At 58.3% G+C, this 22,048-nt stretch overlaps 2 protein-coding genes across 2 annotated transcripts; both read right to left on the bottom strand.

The window, feature by feature from the left end:
• Window positions 1-490: 490 nt before the first annotated feature.
• Window positions 491-4,849, bottom strand: GAS2L2 (growth arrest specific 2 like 2). The gene is made up of 8 exons (XM_077787643.1): window positions 4,829-4,849; window positions 4,369-4,749; window positions 3,501-3,739; window positions 3,200-3,307; window positions 2,422-2,518; window positions 1,816-2,075; window positions 1,339-1,634; window positions 491-962 (listed from the first exon to the last, which is right to left on the bottom strand). The coding sequence occupies exons 2-8, from the start codon at window positions 4,724-4,726 to the stop codon at window positions 491-493; spliced, it is 1,830 nt and encodes a 609-aa protein (XP_077643769.1). The 5' UTR covers window positions 4,727-4,749; window positions 4,829-4,849.
• Window positions 4,850-7,982: 3,133 nt separating this feature from the next.
• MMP28 (matrix metallopeptidase 28) lies at window positions 7,983-18,267 on the bottom strand. The gene is made up of 8 exons (XM_031506491.2): window positions 18,238-18,267; window positions 17,044-17,123; window positions 15,579-15,730; window positions 12,231-12,452; window positions 11,050-11,295; window positions 10,509-10,658; window positions 9,872-10,039; window positions 7,983-8,401 (listed from the first exon to the last, which is right to left on the bottom strand). The coding sequence occupies exons 1-8, from the start codon at window positions 18,265-18,267 to the stop codon at window positions 8,007-8,009; spliced, it is 1,443 nt and encodes a 480-aa protein (XP_031362351.2). The 3' UTR covers window positions 7,983-8,006.
• Window positions 18,268-22,048: the final 3,781 nt, after the last annotated feature.

The raw sequence follows: 22,048 nt of genomic DNA, 5'->3' as shown, positions 1-22,048 counted from the left end.
TGACATCCATCACCCCCCACACACCACGGGGGTCAGGAAGGGTCCCCTCCTGTGTCCCCCCCACCTGAGTGACCGATGAAGGCCCTTGGAGCTGTCTGACACCATCCCGTGGTGCAGATGGGGAACACTGAGCTATGAGATGTTTTTTATGGATGTCAAGGATGGGGTGTCCCCACTTCAGCAGGGCTAAACCCTTCCCCCTGCAGAAAATATCCCATTCTCTCCATTTGGGGCTGGATTTTTCCACCCAAAGCAGTACGAAAGTGCCTGCTTAGCAGGATTACCAGTACAGACAAAATCCATTGGGAAGGAGAGGGTGCAGCTCTGAAAAGGGAGGTGGTGGAACCCCCCGGGTTGTGTGGGAGCGACTCCTTCGTGCTGCCCTGGGAAACCTCGGGCAGCTCCAGCTCCAGCTGCAGCATCGCTCCCACCTTTGGAGGGAGGGGTCCGTCTGTCCGTCCGTCCGTCCCCACCGACTCTCGGGACGGGCTCAGACCCACGACTCTTCATCATCCTCGGTCAGGCAGGTGCCGCTGTCACCCAGGGACGGCGTGGGGCGTGTGCCGCCGGGCTGGGGGGCTCGGGGCGGCGCCGGGGGCCGGTGCTGGGCGCGGGGGGCAGCGGGGCGATGCCCCAGCGGGGTGGGGATGCGCGAGGGGCGCTTGCCCGGCCTGTGATCCCGCCGGGGGCGCACCTTGGGCCGCAGCTTCAGCTTGTAGATGGAGGGCACACGCTCGGGCTTCTTCAGGCACCGCCGGGGCTTGGCGACGCTGCCGGCCCTGGGTGCCCGCGGGGTCTGGCCCCCCACCCCCGGCCGCTCTGCCTCCGCCGGGGCTGGGAGCTGCGGGGCAGCTCCTGCGGGTGTTTGGGGGACCTGGCTCCGCATCCCCACGGGGCGCAGGGGCTGCCGCCCGCGGGAGAGCTCCTCCAGCACCCTGTCATAGCCGGGGGGCTGCGTGTGCCTACAGCACCCCCGGAGCCCCTGGCCACATCCTCTGGCTGCCCCGGCTTCATCCTCTGGCGCCCGAGGTCCCTGAGCAGCCGCAGCCCCTGGGTCCGGGGCGGGGTGGCACTGCCGTGTCCCCTGGGGACCGTCCCCAGCAGCACAGACCCTGCACCCCCCTGCGGGACGGCCCAGAGGGGTGGGGGGCCGGGACGGGGCCGGGCTGGCTTTGCTGGGGGGTTTAACGCCGCTGTCCACTTTCGGGGGGTGGCTGAAAGAATTTCGGGGTGAAGGCTGTCGGCCCCGGCCAAGGGCTCCCTGCCTCCCTTCTCCCGGAGCATCCCGGTGCGAGGAGGGGGCACAGACCTTTAGGGGACTGGGGGCACGGCCCTTGCAGGGGCTGGGGGCTCGGGGTGTCGCTGTGGCGGGTGTCTCCGATTCCTGTGGCCTGGCAGCCAGCGCAGATGATTTTCCTCCTTGCCGGCTGCTTCTCGGAGGTGCCGGCACCGTCCGCGGGCCGGGTGCTGCGGGCCTGCCCCGTGCCGGTGCCACAGGGATGCATTTCCCTGGGCCCAGCCGGGAAGGGACGGGTGCCCGGCCCCTCGGCCCGTGCCCAGGGGAGCTGGACCGAGCGGGTGACCGGGATGGTGGCGGCTGCCTCCCCAGAGGGACAGCGGGTGGCTCCCGCATCCTGCGGGGAGAGACAGCGGAGAGAGGACAGGGAGCTGCAGCATCCCCCCCCGTCCCGCCTGGTGCTGGGCACCTCCAGAAGGGAATGAGGGAAAAATTCCAAGGGTGTGAGAAAAACCGCTCTGAAGCCAGGCAGTTTGGGGCACGAAGCATCTCTGCGCCACTTACCTGCCCGAAGGGACCCTCCGGGGCTGCGCCGGCTCCGGGTGAGGGCTGGAACCCGGCTGGCGACCCGAGCCCTCTGGCGAGGGGGTGGCAGGGGACCGGGGACCCCCGGAGGGGACACGGGCCCCCCAGGTGACGGGGGGCAGGGGGCTCTGGGAGCGGCTGACCAGCAGCGCGGGCTGGGGGCTGCGGGCGGCCGCCCTCGGGGCCGGGCACAGCCGCACCTCGTGCTGCACCGGCTGCTGCGGGCTCCGCGCTTTCCAGGCTTGTTTGTGAGCTGTGGGGACAACGAGGGGGGCTCAGCACCCCTGTCCCCTGCACCCACCCCCGCCTGCAGCCCACCCAGCCGTGCTTCAGCATCCAGCCCCACGAGGGTGCCGGCGGAAAGCTGCGCTCCCTGCGAAGTGGCTTTTGGCGTCTGGCTCCATCCAAAAGTCTTCCATGACCTCTAGTGGCCACCAAAGCCAAAGAAGGTCCCCAAAACCCGACATTCCTCAGCAAAACAACGAGGCACGGCTGTACCAAAGCCTCCCGCTAATGAAAATGTCCCCGAGCATCATGGAGACCCCCACAGACACCCCCAGTCTCAGGCAGCCGCGGGGTTTGGGGACGCGGGGACTCACAGAGCGAGGTGCAGCGACACGGGTCGTGCTTGTCCAGGTAGTGCTCCAGCGTGTCCCAGCCGCCCCCGACCCGCACCATGACGTGCTCCCGCAGGATCTGCACGGGAAGGGCCATGCCAGGGGATGCCAGCACGCTCGGCCGCCTTCGGGAGCTGTGGGCTTGCCCTAAGTGCCACCAGGTGTCCCGAAGGACGGCTGCGTCCCTGGCTCAGCTCCTGCGGCCATCCCGTCGCCACCACAAGGAGGGTGGGGACCCTTTTGGACAACCCCTGTCCTTAGTCTTGTGCTGAATTCTTTGGCCAAGCTTGGGGATGGATTCAGAGCATCCCAGCGTTCCTATGGCTGGGGGAGACCAGGCTGTGGTGCTGTGGGATGGCAGGTTATGTCCCACACACATGGATGGATGGATGGATGGATGGATGGATGGATGGATGGATGGTAGATGGATGGATGGATGGATGGATGGATGGTGGATGGATGGATGGATGGATGGATGGATGGATGATGGAGGATGGAGGATGGATGGATGGATGGATGGATGGATGGATGGATGGATGGTAGATGGAGGATGGATGGATGGATGGTTAAATCCATCCAATATGGATGATTAAATCCATACCAACATCTATTGCAGGGCTGAACTCTCCCACTGCCCTGCTTTGGGAATAATGGTCCGAACTCCTACACGGGCCCCTTTGGGGGCTTATGGAAAGGGTCGTGGCAGCAGAGCAGAATTCCTGGTGCCTTTCCCCCAAAAGCATGGGTGAAGCAGACTCACCCGGACAAAGATGAGGGTGTCAGAGTCCCCCACTCGGTATTTCCCTTCGGAGATCTTGATCATGGGGAACTGGACAGGGCAGGTACAGCAGCTCACCATGTGCTGGACCTGTGGGTGGCAGGGATGGGTCCTCACCAGGGCTGCTGGGCAATGGTCCTGGGCTGGCCGTGCCATCCACATCCATCTCCATGCCCATCTCCCTGCCCATCTCCATCCATCTCCATGCCATCCCCATCCATCTCCGTGCCCATCCCCATCCATCTCCATGCCCATCTCCATGCCACCCCCTGCCCCTTGGCACCATCTGGTCGAGGTTGTTGAGGTCCTGTCTTCTCCTGGGGGGACGGGGCAGGGCGGGCTCCGTGGCAGGCAGGTCCAGCTCCTGCCGAAGCTCCTCCTCGATCTCCTCCTCCATCTGCACCAGGGTCGGGGCGCGCATTCCGAAGCGGGAAGCGTGGCGTGCCAGCTCCAGCAGGCACAGCACGAAGTTCTTCTCGTTCTTCCTCAGCACCAGGTCCTCTGTCTCGAACATCACGACGTCTGGGCAGGGCAGGGCAGGGCTGAGCCGGGGTTGGCACACGGGGATGAGGACAAAGGGGATGGGGGGCACAGATGGAGTCAAAACCCACCCAAAAAGTGCTGTTCACTGGAGCCATCCCTCCAGGAATATGGCTGGGTTCAACAAGAGTTGGGAGAAATGATAAAGGAGGAAGAGCCTTTCATTTTGGGCATCTACAGCTGTTTCATGGCACCCCAAAGCCACAAAATTCAGTGTCTGAGAGCCCTGAGGACGTCTTGCTCTGTGCCACTCCCCTTCCTGGGCATCCATGGTGGTAGGACAGGGTGCCAGGCGCTTTGCTCAGAGCCAGGATTTCTCCTGCTGTCCTCAGGGCTGGGACCGTGCCATGCCTGGCAGGGACACGCTGTGCCATCCACCCTTTCCTTTTCCATTCCTCCTGTGCACATTTGCACCCCAGCAAACACTCCAGCCACGTGCCAGCACCCTGCCAAGCTGCTGCCAAGCCTGGAGGACATTTTACAAGGGGTGCCAGCTCGGGGACGCTTGCACACGGGGTGGCACCGGGTTTGGGGGACACGTGGCAAAACATGGAGTGGCTGGAGGGGACTTGAACACGGAGACACGGGACAGCTGGAGCCTGGCATCCTACCTTTGATATCCATTTCCTTCCTGCACCACTGGATGAAGTTGGAGACGTTGTCCCTGGCCTGGAAGGTGCCTGGCTGTGCTGTGAGGTTGCAGGTGACACCAGCAGTGGGCAGGTGGAGGTGCCGGGCCAGGTCGGGGAAGGCACGGGCAAACTCCCCGGCCACCTGGGTGACGTGGTTGGCGTGGGAGCACAGCACAGCCCCCGTCTCCAGCACCTCCAAGAAGGTGCCCACCTCGATGTCGAGGCCGTAGAGCTCCTTCAGCCACTCTGCCAGGTCCTCCTTCATGGCGTACAGGTACTGCCCGCTGGACCGGTAGGGACGGATGCTCCGCGCCCCCGTGCCCGGTGTCCCCCACATCCTGCCATAAGACTGGGAGGAGGCTGAGGGACAAGGATGATGGGGACATGGGGAGCTGCCCCAGCCCTGTCCCCAGCACGCCTCCCCGGCAGCCACACTCACCTGGTGCCACCTGCTCGTGAGGTGACAGTGTCCTGGAGGTGTCCAGAGCCCTTCTGGGGTCCCAGGGCTGTAATGCTGCTGGGGAGAGGAAATCACCCTCCCGGGCAGTGGGTGTTTTGTTTCCTTCCCAAGTGCTGAGCGCTTCTCCTTGGTGACAAGGGACTGGCTGCAAACACTCCCCATTAACCCTTCAGCACCTGCTCCTCTCTCACAGCCCTGCTGCTCCCCAGCCATGCCAGGGGTGGATTTGTCCCTCCAGGGACCCTGGCTCAGGAAGGAGTTAGAGAGCAGCTCATCAGCACCCAAGCTGCTCCCAACCACACAAGGGGGATTTTCCCCCTTCCCAAAATCCTTACACCAATCTCCAGCACAGATGGGGTGACCTGAGGGCCACAAGGTGCATGTTCAGGGCAACCTCAAGGTGAGAAGGGTTTATTTTCACACCCACTTTTGGGCTTTCTCTGCTCTGTGCTCCTCTGTAAAGTCCTTCCTTCATTGCCCACAGCAGCAAGGTCTTTGGGAAAAGCCAAGCTCCTGCAGGGATGGAGTGACTCCAGGAGTTGGGGCTTTAAGGAAATAACTGCACATGAGTGGGCACCTCTGGGAATGTGGGATACTCCCTCCCTAACCCAGGCCTGGCAGAGCTGCCACAGCACCCAGGTAATTCTGCAAAAAACAAATCTACCAGGGAAGTGTTGATGCCTCAGGACCAAAACAGAGCCTCTCCTGGGCTTTGTGGGGCTCCTTGCTGCGGTGGGGGACCCATCCTGTCCCTGGAGCCAGCTGCTGATGTCACTGCAGGTCACTGTCCAGCCGGGGTCATTTTGGGGGAGGGAATGCAGGAATCCCAGCTATTCTGTTTGGGGAATGTGTGGCAGGCCAGGCAGGAGGAGTCTGCGCCTGATGTGCCCAGCCAGGGAGCCCAGCAGGAGAAAAGAACCCTTGAGAGGCTGGATTTCCATCCAGGGCACCCGGGGGGCTGGACTGAAGGGCTCAGGGTGGGAGTTCACCTCCCCCAGACCCCCCAGCCTGACGGGGTACAGGAGACACAGCGGAGTGAGCCCTGCTGCCTCTGCCAGCAATGCTGAGCTCAGCCCAGCCCTGGCAGCATCTCAGGGCCCCAAAACATCCCACAGGACACAGCCCCAGGAAACACATGGCAGCAAGCCAGGGAAGAGATGGAAAACCCAAAAAGGGGAGAGGATTTGAGGTAGTTCCATCATCAGCCTCCGGTCACACAGCAGATGGGATGCCTGGCTTTCTCTTAATGGGACAAAAAAGGGATAATGAATTAATTCAGCCTGGGGAAAAAAAAAAAAAACTATTAATATATCCCAAAGCATGGAAAAATCCTCAGTAATTTGGGGATGAAGTAAGAAAGAGAATTTCCATGTTTTCATTGCCGTCAGTGAGTTTTCAGTGGGATCTATCTCCCCTCTTTGATCCTGCCAACATGCAAGCTGAGGCCAAATTCAGCAATCCCCTCTCCAACCCCAAACACCCACAGTCATCTTAAACACAGCCCTGTCAGAAAACCAGAGATTTGCTTTGAAAAAAACAACCCAAACCCAAAGTGTGACATGAAAACAAGCACAAATCCCAATGCCACAGATCCAGAGGTTGGTTTTATTTGCTGTCAAGTCTCCAAGCCCTTGGGACTCCCTGCAGGCCGCCTCGCCCTATTATCATTCAATTCCTATGAAAATGTGTGCTTCTTTGGCAATGTGGAAAATCCCCTGAGGTTTTGGGCAGGTGAAGACCCTGTGTCTGTGTCTGCACATGAAGGGCTCACTCACAAGTGTTTTGGAGAATGGGAAGAGTGCTGGCTCCCCATCCTGCCAAACCCACAGCTCAGCTGGCATCTGGCAGCACCAAAAGCCTCAAAAGCCTCGGGAAGTACCAGCCCTGGCATCCTGCTTAGGGCAAACCCTGCCCTGCAGGGAAGGTCTAGAAAGGGCAAAGATGAGGGAAAGAGGAATCCTTGAAGCTGCTGGCATGAGGAGGGCACCCTGATGTGGCACCCCAGCACAGCACCCTGACATGGCACAGCAGGAGCAGAGCAATGCTGGGCTCCGAGTCCTGGCAGAACTTAAATGGTTCAATAAATCATTTAGTAAATCTGAGCCCTGTCTTGCTCAGCACCAACCCCTCAGAACTCCAGCCCTGGGAAGCTGAGGTGCATCCCCAGCCCTGGGACACCGCTGGTGACCCTGCCCAGGAGCCTGCAGCGTTTCCAGGTGGGGAGTCTGCCTTGGGAAAGGAATGAGGAGTATGCAGCCACACTGTCCCCATGGGCCTGCATGCACAGGCATGTCCCGTGTCCTGCTCACCCTCTCCTCTTCCCCTCCTCCCCCAGTGATCTGTCACCCCGTTCATCCGGGTGGGGCCCAGGGACTCAGAAATTCGCTGATCCTGTGTCCCTGGCAGACAGCGGAGCACAGGCGCTTTCTGTGCCAGGTGAGCACAGCCCTTGTCAGACACGGGGGGACCCTCCCAGGCACCCCAAACCCATCTGAAAGGAAATGTTCCTGCTGCCTGGGAGCTGCACAGTGCCATGGCCAGAGCTCAGCTGAGCCACTCTTTTCTCTCCACCCCAAACCCCGCTGCTTTCAGCCCCAAAATCCACCGTGGTGGTGCCTCAGCAGAGTGCTGGGAGTGCTGAACAAACAGCAGGGGCAAAGCTCCACATGGACCCAAATTTTTGTCCAAATGTCTCCTTTCTTTTAGTTTTAAGCAGGAGATGTTGTCAGTCTGCTCTTGAAAACCATCCAAACCCCAAAGCAAGCAGCAGCAAGACGCTTCTCCACCTGATTGTGGGAAATGACAGATATCAACAAGTATCAACAAAGATATCAAAAATTATCACCAGTCCTGGTTTGGAAACACACGTGTAACAATATCCTGAAAGTTAACAGAAATTGGTGCGTTTGCAGTCTCCATGGCTGATACATTTTTTTGTGTGGTCTGTATAAAAAATCCTGTCCCAAAACCTGCGGGCCACCTGGCTGTGGCACGCCTGTCCCGGCTGCACCCGAGCTCTGCTGGTCACTGCTCCTCCATCTCACAGCTCCAGCCAGCCCCTGCCCACCCACCTCAGACAGGACCCCAGAGTCACACCAAGAGGGATCCAGCAGCGAGCCAGGCGAGGTCCATCCCCGTTTCACCCATCGCGCCGTGCTCACACCGTCTCCTGCTCGCTGGTGGCATCCCAGCAGCCCATCCAGGCCAGCTGCGTGGCCCATTTGCCGCTGGCCACCACTCTCAGCTTGGCCTGGTCAAATTGCCAGTACTGGTCATCCCGAAAGAAGTAGACGGAGCCGTGGCGGTGGGGCACAGCCCCGGCCGTGCCCACGGGCAGCCCTGCCCAGTCCCGCAGGCTGCGCGGGTAGTAGGGCTCCATGCCCAGCGGCTCCTCGCCCACCACGAAGTACTTGGGGCCTTTGAAGAGGACGAGGCGCCGGAGCTGCTGGAAGTAGAGAGCGGTGTCCGGGTGCCGGGGCAGCCCCAGGGCGCTGCATTTTCGGGGAAATCCTGCCTCCAGCTCGGAGCCCGCGTAGCGCCAGCATCGGCCGCCTGCGGGGAGCGCGCAGGGTCAGAGCGCAGCCCAGCGTGGCCTGTGGCAGGACCGGCTCCAGGGGTGGACAGGCTCGGCCGCGGGACCAGCCCGGTGCTGCTCACTGACACCCAGCCCACTGCTGACCCAGCTGGAACCGCTGCGGGGCTGCCCCAAGGACCAGGCTGGGGGGAAACTGAGGCACGGCAGCTCAGGGGCTTGAAGGCATGGGAAGGGACCACCAAGGCCACCACCACGCTGCTTCTGGCAAACCTCCCCCCTGACCCTGCGCAGCGAACGGGACAGACAGAAACAGATCCAGACGAGGCTGGGACATCCAAAACCAGCACTGCAGCAGGAATTGCGATGGGGACCCGTGGCTTGGCTGTCCCCACAGCGCCCTGTCCCCACAGCAGGGCAGACAAAAGCCCCTTTCTGCTCCCAAGGCACAGCCTGACGCAGCCCTGGGGAGGACAGAGGGAGCAGCGAGGGCTGGGGAGGCAGAGGGGCTTTGGCTCTCACCCAGCTGCAGCACAAAGCCCCTTTTCTGAACAACCAGTGACTGATTTCCATGAAAAGCTGGGGCTGACCCTGGCAGCCAGGCTGCCTGGTTTGACCTTCCTCTCCCCATCTGGCTGCCAGGCCGATCATAGATGGTATTCCAGCTGCTGGGGCAGTTTAGGGATGGTATCCCAGCTCCTGGGGCAGCTCATGGATGGTATCCCAGCTCCTGGGGCAGTTTAGGGATGGTATCCCAGCTCCTGGGGCAGTTTAGGGATGGTATCCCAGCTCCTGGGGCAGTTTAGGGATGGTATCCCAGCTCCTGGGGCAGTTTAGGGATGGTATCCCAGCTCCTGGGGCAGTTTGGGGATGATATCCCAGCTCCTGGGGCAGTTTAGGGATGGTATCCCAGCTCCTGGGGCAGTTTAGGGATGGTATCCCAGCTCCCAGAGCAGCTCATGGATGGTATCCCAGCTCCTGGGGCAGTTTAGGGATGGTATCCCAGCTCCCAGAGCAGCTCATGGATGATATCCCAGCTCCTGGGGCAGTTTAGGGATGGTATCCCAGCTCCCAGAGCAGCTCATGGATGGTATCCCAGCTCCTGGGGCAGCTCCAGGCACAGCCCAGGGATCCATGTGCACCATGAAACCCCCACGCACTCCCCTGCACCTCATGTTTTGGGGGGCAATTTCTCCCCAAGACCCACAGCTGCACCTGGATTTGCTTTGACACACCAGTGAGTGCTGCTCTCCTGATGGGGAAACTGAGGCACCAGGAGGTGATGTGGCTGCCAGGGCCATGTGCTTCACCCGTGAGAGGGCACCGAGCCCAGGGTTTCGCACACCCAGGACGCAGCAATGCCCCAGCTCTGCACTGGGAGGGGACACAACGAGAACTGTGTGGCTCCAGCCAGACCCAGAGAGCCACACAGGAGGCAGGCAGGAGCAGTGGCAGCCCCAAGGGGAGTCTCCTGCCCGGGCCTCACCCACCTTTGAAGAAGTAGAACTTCCCAGTGAGCTGGGACCAGGCGCAGGCGTCGATGCCGGCGGGGAGGCCGGGCCAGCGTGGCTGCAGTGGCCGCGGGTCACTGGCGTTGCCACTGGCTGACACCACCCAGTAGTGGCTGCCCTTGAAGATGTAGAGGTTGTGATCTCCATCTGTGAGGCAGAGGGAGGATACCCCAGGTGAGAAATGTTATTGAAGCACCCTCCACTGCTACCCAGATCCCCTGTCCTCCCCGTGCAGCCCCGTGGTGCTTTGGGGATCCTCAGGGTTTGGATGCTTCCTCCTGCCTTTCCAGCCACCCCCTCGGCATCCGGAATTCATTGCCTCCCCTCCAGGCATGAGAAGAGAAATGCTGGCCGCAGTTCAAGGCTTATCTTGCTCAGCTGAGCTCCTGCAGTGATTAATCCTTACCACGGCCCAAGTTTTAGGGTGTTTTCCCTGCTCCTGACACATCACTGTGCCCTCAAAGGGCACTGCTTCACTGTCCATCAGTGATGCCACCAGTGCCAGGAGCTGTGCACCAGCCAAACCCACCCTTCCCAGCACTGGGAGCTGCAGCAGCACTGGGACAAGGGGTAGGGGTGCACATTTTGGGAGGGGGTCACAGTGGCCAACACCCACCGGCGGTTATGGCATCGAAGAAGGAGTGGCAGTAGTAGGTGCTGAGGCTCCTCTGCTGGTGGTCCCTGTCGTGAAGGTCCATGTTCCAGTCCTGGAAGTGAGTGAAGACCTTTCCTGGGAGCTGGATAGCCGAGCCCTTGGAGGGCTTTCCTGGGATGGAACAAGGGGTGGTGAGCCCGGAGAAGGGACAGAGAAACAACTTTTCCCAAAGCATGAGGCTGGGACTCCCAAGACTCCAAAGACTCCTTGTCCCATTGTGTGGTTCCTATCCCACTCAACATGATGGTGGCAAAAATCCCTTGGTACCCCAAAAAACATGCACCAGCAGACAGGCGGGCAGCAAATCCAACCTTCCCTGCCCTGGAGGCCCTGGGACAGGTACCAGGGCTGCATTTTCCTCCCCAGCCACACACAGGGATGTGATCCATGTGGCTGTAGCCCTCTCCCCTTTCAGGGACCTGCTGCCATCCCTCCTGCTCATTCTCCATCTCAGAGAACAACCCTGGAGGACCCAAGGGATGCTCAGGGAAGCCAGGCTCACCGTACAAGTTCTGGATGGCCAAGATGTCATCCCAGCTGAGGACGAAATCCTTGCTGAGCTTCTTGTAGTAGGGAGACATCAGGGCGCTCTTGACGGGCGAGTGCTGCAGCCCCAGCGTGTGCCCGACCTCGTGGGCCACCACGATGAAGAGGTTGCGCCCCTTGCCGCTGTGCAGGGACCAGCGCTCGGCGCTGTCGAAGTGGGCTTCTCCTCGCCGGGGGAAGAAGGCGTGGGCCAGGGCACCTCCTGGGGACACCAGAGCCATCAGGGACCACGGCACACGCAGCTCTGGCTTGGGTGTGGGTCAGGGTTAGGTGTTTCTGGAGGAGCCCGTGTTCGGAGGGCTCCTCGAGGGCCTGCAGGGAACGTCTCGGCCACCTTGCTGGCAGACCTCAGTGGCAAAGTTGGGAGGAGGGACCCCCAAATCAGGCAGCAAACTGGTGCAAACTGGACTAGAGAGACTGCGGAGCCTCCATCACCCCCAGCCCACCACAAGCCCAGCCTTCCTCCTGTCAGAGCACATCTTTCTGGCTCCCCGGATGCCTCAAGACCCTGGCAGGGGGCTCAGAGACCTTGGCAAGAAGTCAAAAACATCTGTGGCTTCGATTTTAGCCCCTGGAAGAGGCTGCCAATTCTAGATGAGGAATTACAAATCAAAAGGGTTTGAATAGTGTAATAGGGGAATTGACACAGGGTGGAAAAGTAGAATTTTGGGGTTTTTAGAATGTAATTCAGGAGTACAAGATGGAGGAATTTTGGTGTGTCCTAGCCTTTTTCTCCTTCTTCTTGTCCTCCATGTCTTGGTGTGATGGTGACACTTTTCTATTGGTTAGGATAGGGACACACTGTCCAACATAGATGTTAGATATTAGTGCATTGTTATAAACAGATGATACGTAACTTTTGATATAAAAGGTAAACACCACTCAGAGGGCACGCCAGACTGCCATGGCTTCTGTACTAGGCAGACCTCAACAGGTCGGAGAGAAAATACCATAGATGAGGAGAAATAAACAACTTTGAAAACTCGACTTCACGTATCCCAGACCTCTTTGGCTGCCGGGCTAGGCGAACAAAGACTTCCCCACTGTTGGGGTCTCACCAGAAGACCCAGCCCTCCTCCCTACCGGGGAAGAGCCCACGTTATAAAGAGAAGCTTACGAGGGGGAAGCGACCAGCACCTGGCCCATCGAAGGCGTTGCTGAGCCCGTCGTTGTGGTCCCCGTGGAAGAAGGTGAGGCGGATGTCCGCGGGGCCGCCCCGCGTCTCCCCGAAGCGCAGCGAGGACACGTTGCTCCAGAGCTGGAAGGCGGCTCGCACGGCCAGGCGCACCTCGTGCTGCGGCAGGTAGGACGGCCAGTTCACCACCCGGTACGTCAGGTGCCGCTTGTACCAGCGCCCACCTGCAACGGGACGGGCTCAGCGTGCCCCCTTGGCCTTCTCCTGGCACACAGGGGCCGCCTGAGTGGGAGAAAACTCCATGGAAATGTTGTGGTTTTCCCAAGGCAAACAGAGAATTGAGGCAGCGGCAGCACCGCGATTAAATCTTTCCGAAGGTGCCGCCACTAGAGCTCACCCAAGGCTGGAGTTGTAACCAAACCCTGTGTCCTGGCTTGTAAGATCAGCATGGATTCTATTGCCATCTGTTGGAGGTGGGGCAGTTTTCTTATCTCTCCCAAGAGCAATGTCTCCCTCCGGGGAGATATCTTCTGTTAATGGCCATTAATGACTCCCTGCATGACTGGTGAAGTTCCATCATCCCATGGTGAGATGCTCCACCCAGAGGGAGGAGCCAAGCATTCCTACCTGCATAAAATCAGCATTTTTGAGACACTGGCAGCCACTTCTCTGGAGAAGAGAAGCAACTTCTTCTCTGCTGAATTCCCAGAGGAAGACCAGGCCCAACTACTCCCAGACCTTCAGAGAAAACTCCACCCTTCCAGAGATCACCACTTCAGCAGCATTTCATCTGCCACTCCAGGAGGAGCAGCCACCATTTAACTGGACTATTCCCAATACCCTGACTCCTCAGGGTGTCAGGTTTCTGACTCCATCACTAGTTTCGTTTGTACTCATTACATTTTAAAAATTATTATTATTTTCATTTAGTTTTTCTCCTAGTAAAGAACTGCTATTCCCATTCCCATATCTGCCTGAGAACCTTTTTTAAAATTGTGGTAATTTGGAGGGAGGAGGTTTACCTTTTCCATTTCACAGGAGGCTTTTGCCTTCCTTCAAACTCCTGTCTTTTCAAACCAAGACACCCTGAAACCTCTCTGAGGAGATGAGAAGCTGTGGCACCAACTTTGAACTTTGGTTCACAGAGCCAAATCCAGCATGGGTCCCTGTCAGGAGGTGCTGCCTGATGGCAGCTTCAAGTCCAGAAGGTGCAGCCCAAGGGCTGGATTTCAGGGAGAGCAACCAAAGCCACCTCTGAAAAGGTGGGAGAAAGGTAAAGGAGTGGGAAGCGCTCTCAGCAGCACCTTGGGGGCACAGCTTAGTGCCAAGGCCTCCTTAAAAGCTGTCAGGGGAGACAGAGCCCTGATGCTACCAGGACAATTGGGGACAACTAGGACAATGAAGGGGACAAGCGTTGTGACTTCCCCTAAGCTCCCCAGCCCCCCTACCACACAGGAGGGCGAAGATGAGAGTTCACATAGTTGCTGAGCAGCATTACAGCCCCCTCCTCCTCCTCCTCCTCCTCCTCCTCCTCCTCCTCCTCCTCCTCCTCCTCCTCCTCCTCCTCCTCCAGCACCCCTCAGCAGCTGTGGGACCCCAGAGCCCTGGGATTACATTTATCTGGAGGCATCTGGGAGCAGGAAAAAAGCCATGGGGCCCTGTGGGGATGTGGGTGCCGGAGCTGGTGCTGAGGCGTGGGAGTGGGGACAGAACTCCAGCATCTGCCTCTGCTCCAGATGTGCAGGAAAACAGGGGGAACAGAGCCGGCAGCACGCCGGGGCTCCGTGCTCTGGCTCTGGGTTGAGCCTCCCAGCAAGCCTGGCACACACAGCTGGCACACACAGCTGGCACACACAGCTGGCACACATCCCACCCCAGCTCTGCCTCCTTCTCCCCATGGCTGGGGACACTCTGGGCCAGCTGGTCACACTCCTGGGGACAGAATCAGTTCCCACTGCTCCTCAGTGCAGTGATGGCCTCCAGCTCCAAAGGGACACAGATGAGCTCCCACTCTGCACAGCAAAAGCTAAAAGCAAAAAAGCAAAAAGCATCCCTAAAACTAAGCCTGGCACCCCATCCTTCCCTCCACAGGAGCAGAGCATCCACCGCCAGAGGAGGATGGGCAAGGCTGGCTCAGCAAGGCTGGCTCTTGGGAAGAGCAGGGCTTGGCTTTGTCCCCATGCTGGGCTCTGAGTGTGCCCCAAGGCAGCGGCATGAGGGACACAGGGGCTGCCCAGGGAAGGTCCTGCTGGGAAAGGGGTGGATAACAAAGCACTTTGCTGGCTCAGCTGCCAGGGTTTCCTGCTTTGAGCAGGATAAACAGCACAAAGCCTCCCCCAGCCTTCCTGCCCAGTGCCACCAGCCCTGCAGGCACTCCCTGTCTCCCATCCAGCCCGTGGGTACAGATGTGCTGCTGTCCCATCCCCGCTGCTTGTGGCATCAGAGCACCAGAGCAATAACCAGTGCCACACTGAGCCCTTTCCTTGAGCCATTGGGGCATCTCTTGCCACCCACCCATTTTTATGATCCCCAAAAAGGAGCCTCATGAGCCACAGGGCACTGGCTGCTTCTGTTTGCCCACCTCCTGCTGCATGCCCTTCCTCCTCTGCTCACTGCCAACGTGTCCTGGGCACAGGATGGCTCCTTCAAGGGAGACATGCCGGGGCTTTGGAAGGAAATCCAGAGGCTGGAGGAGGATGACAGGGCTCTCCTGGGGCTGTCCATGGCCAGCCCTGCCAGATGCACAGGCAGCCTGACACGGCACAGAGCCTCCCCTTAATCTCCCCTTCGTTTTTCCCATGTCCTAAGCACAGCTGGCCCTGGCCCTCTCGCTCTCTAGGAATCCAGTTACTCATCTGCAAGCCCAAAGAGAGCTCACAAGGGATGAGAGGCCCAGTCTTGGGCACACAGGAGCACAGAAGGATGCTTGGAGAAGACTTAAACCCCTTAACATGGATGAAATGACTCTCAGGTCAGGCTGCCAAGTGCTGGCAGGTTTTTGGTTACTGCTGTGTCCTTAATATGCATTAGAAGTCCCAAAGATCAGAAAAACCTGGAGATAACTTCACTGTGTGCCGGCCTCTGCCCACCAGATCACGCCAGCACAGCTGTGTGTGGAGCCGAGTGCTCCCTGGGAGATGTCCTGGCTCCCACAGCAGCAGCAAAACCACCCCAAAAATTGGGAATCCAATCTCTAACCAAGCCACAGAGAGACCAACTGAAAACAAAAAGCTTTAAAAATAACCTCCAGGCGTATCCCGGGCTGCGCCTCCCACCCGCAGCATCTTCCCCACGAGCCCGGGAGGGCAGAGCCGAGCACCCCGGAGCGCGCCGGGAGCCGCGGTGCTCACCGTGCTGCGGCGTGCGGCGGCGCCGGGCGGGCGGCGCCCCGGCAGCGCGGCCGTGCCCGTCATCCGTGCCGCACCTCGGCAGAGCCATCTGACGGAGCGTGGGGGCATCCAGCACCCCGCTCGGCGGCAGCTGGCTCACCCGCTGGAAATGCCTGCGAAAAGAAGGGATTTATCAGTAGCCACATCCAGACCCCCCCCCGCCGGAGGGGTTTGGGAATCTTTGACCCGATTGAGCCGGGATTTTCACCCCGTAAGCAACCCAGAACTTCATCCCGGTGGTAAAACAAGGATTTGGCTCTGCAACCACAGCTGACCTGCTAGTCACCTCTTAGCAGGGTAAAGGAGCTTAAAAATAGAGCCCAAAAGTGCCTTTTCCAGTTTTTAACCCCAGTTATTTGACGTCTCATTTAATTTGGTATCTGGCTTTGCACAAGGTCAAGCCCGGGATGCTCCCAGAGCCGAGGTGATGTCCTTAGGAGAAGCCCAGGCAGGATTTGGCAGCTCTCCCCCATGACATCTCCCAGCCGTCCCCAAGCTCGGCCTCCCCCCAGATTTTATTGCGAGGCAAGCACCGGGCCATAAAAGGCAAATAAAGCAGCGAGAGCCGGGTGCCAGCAGCCGGCACCCAGCTGGGGGAGCCGGGCACGGGCCCGCCTTTCCAAAAAGGACTGGCTGTGCTTTAGCATCAGACCGTGAGACAGAGAGCCTCCAGCTGCAAAAAGACCCCTCTGGCTGCAAAAACAACAACAAAAAGGCCCCTCGGAGCACTGGCAGCATCCCTGCAGCTGGAGCTGCAGTTTGGAGCGCAGCACTGAAGAAAAGGCTCTGTTATGTGTAGTAAATATAATTCGCACCATTACTTGTATGAAATATGGAATATTGGATACTTGTTAGATTATGCCCGTTGTATTAGTTCCCCCCCTTTGCAGGTGAGACTGGGTGTATATTGGGAACTGATTTACAAGTAACAGGATGTGGCTCGGCAGGAGCTGGGCCATGGCTGGACTCCAGGTGCTGACACCGGGACTCCAGGTGTTGATCATCGGTGCTGATCATCACCCAAGATGGATCTCATGGAAATCCTCAGACAGATCCATGTGAATGCAGCCTTCCCATAAATCTCATCAGGGATTCACCTACTCCGGACACTGAATTATTCCTCCTCATCACCAAAAAAAGAAAATCTTATTAACCTATAGACTCTGAATAGAAGAAAAGACTAACTGTTGAAATCTTGGCCTCATGTGGAATTTTCCCTATAAAAACCACTTGTGCCGGGATGGAGGGATGGGCATGGGGAAACCTCTGCTGAGGCTGACTCCTTGTAGCACACCCAGGGTTGATCCCTGGGCTCGGCTCTGTTCTTTCCTTGTGGCTGGCTAGATAAAATTTGATTGCAAAATAAACATTTTATTTTTTCATATTAATTTGGCTGGACAAATTTTCATTTACAACAGGCTCCCACCTCAGTGCCTCGGAGAACTCAGCGGGGCTGTGTGTGCCGGCCCCCAGCTCGCTGAAGTAGCCGTATTTCTCCAGGAAGAGCTGCAAGAAAAAATAGGAAAGGTGCAGCTCAGAGCACGTGTTGGCTTGGGAAGGGGTAGGGGAGAGAAAGGAGGTGGCAAACAGTGCTGCAAACCCAAAAATGCCTGCTTGTTTTGCCCCTGAGAGCTCTCAGCGCCTCCTGTGCCCGTACAGGTTCCTGGGTGTCTCCTCCCCATCATTTTTGGATGGCTTTTGGGGTTTTTGGTCACGACACGATGGAAAGAGAGAAATGAAAAAGAGAGAGATGAAAAACCTCTACTGCCATCTCCTGCTCAGCTCTGATGGCCCCGGCTCAAGGCAGGGGTTCAGACCAAGCCCAGGTGCCAGCGGGGCGGGGGGAGCTGGGCTCAGGCTCAGCCTCCCCCCGTTCCCACGCAGGATGTGCTGCTGCAAAGTGGGGACGCTGCGGGTGCAATTTGCTTTGCCAAACCATTCTTCTTCTTATCGGCCGCTGACACGGACGGAGATTGCCTCTCTGAACTCGCTCCAGCATTAAATGGTTATGTTAAAGAAAATAAACGGCTCGGGCTGCTCCCCGGCCCTTGGAGGAGTTAATAGCCGGGGTCACAGGAATGCTCCACGCCCGCCTGCCCCGCCGCCAGGGATGTCTGCGGGAGACAAACAAGCTGCCCAGCATCCTGTTAGTGCAGCAGAGCCGCGGTTACAGCAATGAAGAATCAGAATAAAAAGTGAAAGTGGCGGCTTCCCTTCCCCGCATCCCCAAGGAGAGGTGTGCTGAGCTCCAGGGATGCCACGGGCTGGCCCAGATGGCACGGCTGGTGTTTTGAAAGCTGGTTCCCTCCCGGCTCATCTCTGACCGGGAAAGGGAGGGGGTTGGAGGGGTGACCTCCTCTCAGCACTGCTCCTGACTGTAGGTGACCCAGTTCTCCTGTATGTCCCTTCAGAGGAGGCAGCAGCACCTCCTGGGCCTTGTCACCCGGCAAGGAGCAGGAATGGTGTGTGGGTGTGGCAGTCCGGAGGTGTGCCAGGGCCTCTCCCTCTCCTCCTCCTGCCCAAACCTTCTGCTTGCCATGAACAGTCATCCTCATGTCATCCCCAAACACCTCACCCCACGTGTGGGCAGGCACATCCACGTGTGCTCTGCAGACCTCACCTCCTCCAGTTTCATCTCCTCCAGTTTCATCTCCTCCTTTACACCCCCTCTACCTGGAGCATCCCCCTCTGGCAGAGGACCAGCGCAGATTCCTGCCTGGACACGCTCTTTGCCCAGCCCCACCCAAAAGAATTTGGCTGGTTTTCCCACCAAAGCTGCCTGCCTCAGCTGGAGGCACCAGCAGCTCATCCTGGCAGTGCCAGGCTGCAGCAGCAGAGCCTGAGCATGGCCAGAATCTCCCAGACACCCCAGAGTGGTCAGCGAGTCAGGAGACATCAGGTAAGTGCCACACTGGCAGGGAGAGCATTGGTTTGTTTGTCAGGAGAAGCCACAACACCTCTGCCCAGGGTTCACCATCCAGCCTGGGCTTGCCCTTCCCCAGCCACACCAGGATAACCCCACCTTTACACGGGTACCAGAAAGAAAAATCCAGCAGCAGCTCAGGATGAGCAGGGATGGAGGAGCATCCCGGGCATGGGGAGCCTTGGAGCCCTCTGAGAGTATCTGGAGAAGGAATGTTTCCCCCTGTGCTTGTATTTTTATGAAGTTCTCCTCCAGAAGCACACAATCCCCAGTTACATGTGAGGGTGCAGGGTGAAGATGCCAGTGGTGACATCACTGCAGATAAATGGGAGCTGAGAACACCTGGATGGAAAATCCTGGCTCTCACATCATGGTCTGAACCTTTTCTAACACGGTTTTGCATCCACTCAGCACAACCTGAAGCTCTTTCCTCGCCTGGAACCCAACACAATCCCATCCTTAAAGCGTGAAAATGGTTTTTCCTCACCATGATCTCATGAAGGCTTGAAACTCCATCTGGACACATCAGAGTGCACAGGGAAAAAGCAGCTCCTGTCCCAGCAGCTGCTCTTGAGCAGCACCAGCAGGCACAGAGGCCACTGGCTTTATCATTCCTGCCCACAGCTCCTTGAGCTTTGCAAGTCCAAGCAAAGCAGCATTTTCTCCGTGGTTTCTGCCCTGTGCCACATTGAGGTTTTCACACACAGCCACCAACCCTCCAGCTGCAAAACCATCAGGAGAAATTTTATTACATTTTCTAGACACTTCTACTGTCAGCTAAGGGTGATGGTGGTCCTGGAAACACAGAGCTGCAGGAGAGGGGTGTGCTGATCTCTGTCAGGAATTTCTCTGAGCACAGAGCATACAAATCCAGGGAGTTTTTGGGGTCCAGGGGAACCCGAGAACCCCATGCTACAATGTCCTGGGCCTAAACCAGTGCTCAAGGCTCCCCCAGCACTGCACAACCCCCCAGAGCCCAGCCAGGCTGTGACAGGGCTGCCTGGAATCTGGCACCAGCCCACGAAACCTCTCCAGAGGCTGCAGTGCAAAGTCTGGCCGTGCTGGGAAAACCCCCTCCCTCCTGCCCCAGACGGGGAAATGCTCTTTTCCACACAATGGGAAAAGAAAAACAGCAGGAAACCAAGAGAAACATTAATATGAAATATGCCCAGCTCCCCCTCTGCATGAGGGAGGGAGAGGAGGATGGATCTGGGGGGCAGAGAACCTCCGGGGCTGCAGCAGGGACAGCAGGAGGAGTGTGGGGAGACAGAGGGGCCCTTCCCATCTCAGGGCTCTGATGTGCAGCCTGTTACAACCCTGGAAATCATCCTTGCCTTGACTAAAGCCAAGGAAACACCTTGCCCTCCACCACAGGCATCCCGGGTGGAAGACAGCCAGCGGCAAAGACAATTAGCCCTCCCTGCCTGTTAAAACGAGAGTGCCGAGACTGCAGGCTCGGCTCCTGCCTGCTCTCCCCTCCAGACACGCCCATTCTGGCTCCTTCCCACCAGCCGAGTAGCGGAGAAGCCTCACACTGAGCTCCTGCTGCCCGTGGTACAAACCCCATCCCTGCCCTCCATCCCCCGGCAGCGCAGGGAAGGGATCCCATCCTGCCAAAGGCCAGGCCAAAAAATGCTGATAAGGTGTCGTAATGAAGAAATAGCTGGCTTCTGATTGTGATGCTGTGGGTTATAACATCTGTACTGTCTCACCCTTCACACGAGACCAAAAACAGAATAAAAGCTTTTAAAACACCTCTCAGTTGAAAAGGGCTTAATCCGACCCAGGTGTTTCGTGTCACGTTTACAGGTGGTGCCACCACAAGCTGCAGCCTTTCAAGTCTTTTGTTTGAAACCATGAGACAGCCCAGGTGGATCCTAAACCCTGGTTCCAGCATCCCCAGGCTCATCCCACATCATCTCCCCACCAACATGGACATGGAGTGGCTCCTGCTTTCCAGCCCCGCTTTCCCCCAGCACACACACCAGGAGCGCTGGCCCGGGGCTCCTTTTGGCGTGCTCACAGCAGGAGCAGCAGCTCCTCCTGCCCATCGGGTCCCTGCTGCCTGCGAGCTGCCCCCAGGAGGTGTCACAGCAATTAAAAACGCTCATTTGCTTCCGCTCATCCCTGCAGAACCGCAGGCAGAGCTCCCGCTCCGCTTTGGTTTAAGTGTGTGTATAATATAATATCTATAAATATTATATCTGTGCACGCAGGGAGACACACGAGAAGGGGCATTAGCGAGCTCAGAGCCTGGCTGTGCTCCCGCTGGGAAGGCAGGGAAAGCTCAGCTGATTCTGCTCTGGGGATGGAGCGTGCTTAAAGCCCCAGGAACGCCTGGCTGCTGGGATGTTCCCCTCCTGCACCCTCCTGGAGGAACCTCCTGTCCCACCTACTGTCACAGTGAGCTCATGGGCGCTCTATTTCCCCTTCCCCATTCCCTGTGACTCTGATCAGATAACCCTGGACCCTCCTTCCTGCCCCAAAGGAGCTGCTGGAGAGCCAGGGAAGCCCACCCTGTCCAAAGTCTGTACAGACCCCTGACATTTCCTGTTCTGCTCTTTGTCCCCGCTCTCCCCTTGGACAGCACAGAATAACGAGAACAAAACCAACATATCTGGGGTAAGAGCCTATTTTGGGAATCTTTGCCATCTCCTGATATTCCTCCCCTCACAGCCTCGGACCTCTGAGCTAGCCTGATATTTAGGACGATGTGCAAGGGGGGGAACGTCAGCCTACCGCTCCTAAAATCAACTTTGGCAGCAAATAATCTACTTGCTACTAAAGATGTGGAGTTGGGGTCTTCTAAACTCCTTTTATTTTCACACTGGATCTTCCAAAGCTGCGAAGCAGTAAGCCTGGTCTAACTAAAACCCCTCCTGGTTTCGCTAATGGTTTGGATGTGGCTTGGAGCAGCTTGGTCTAGTGGAAGGTGTCCCTGCCTATGGCAAGGGGTGGAATGAGATGAGCTTTAAGGTCCTTCCAACCCAAACCAATCCATGAATCCGTTCTAACTCGCTGGGGAGCAGCCAGCAACTTTACCCCGGCACCCCCAGCACCCCAAACCCCGACGGGCTGCAGCACCAAAACTGGAAAACAGGGAAGAACACCGGGCTTGGCCAAACCATCCCCTGCGAATACCAGAGCGGCTGACAAACCAGTTGGGTCACGCAGCCTGGTTGTGTTTTCGTGGCTAAGGAGGGAAAGGAAACGAGTCTCGCCCTCCAGCGGGGTGGGAGGCGGGGGAAGGCGCCGTCCCCGGCGGGCGAGATGTGCCCTGACAAGCGGGGATTGTTTTTGGGGAGCAGCGGGAAGAAAGGCGGGCTGGGCTGTCGGTGCTGCGGTGATTCAGGGCTGGAAATGACACCGGGGTATCGCCGGGGCATCGCCGGGGCATCGCCGGGGCGCTCCGAGCCGCCCGCCACATCCCAGACGCGGCTCGGGGGTGCTGCAGAGCCCAGCGATGCCTCAAAGGGTTAATTCCCCCTCCTCTCCACCTCTCCATCCA

Source organism: Lonchura striata, chromosome 20, assembly GCF_046129695.1.
Source record: "Lonchura striata isolate bLonStr1 chromosome 20, bLonStr1.mat, whole genome shotgun sequence".
Taxonomy (NCBI): Eukaryota; Metazoa; Chordata; class Aves; order Passeriformes; family Estrildidae; genus Lonchura; species Lonchura striata.
This window is presented reverse-complemented; position numbering and strand designations above follow the sequence as displayed.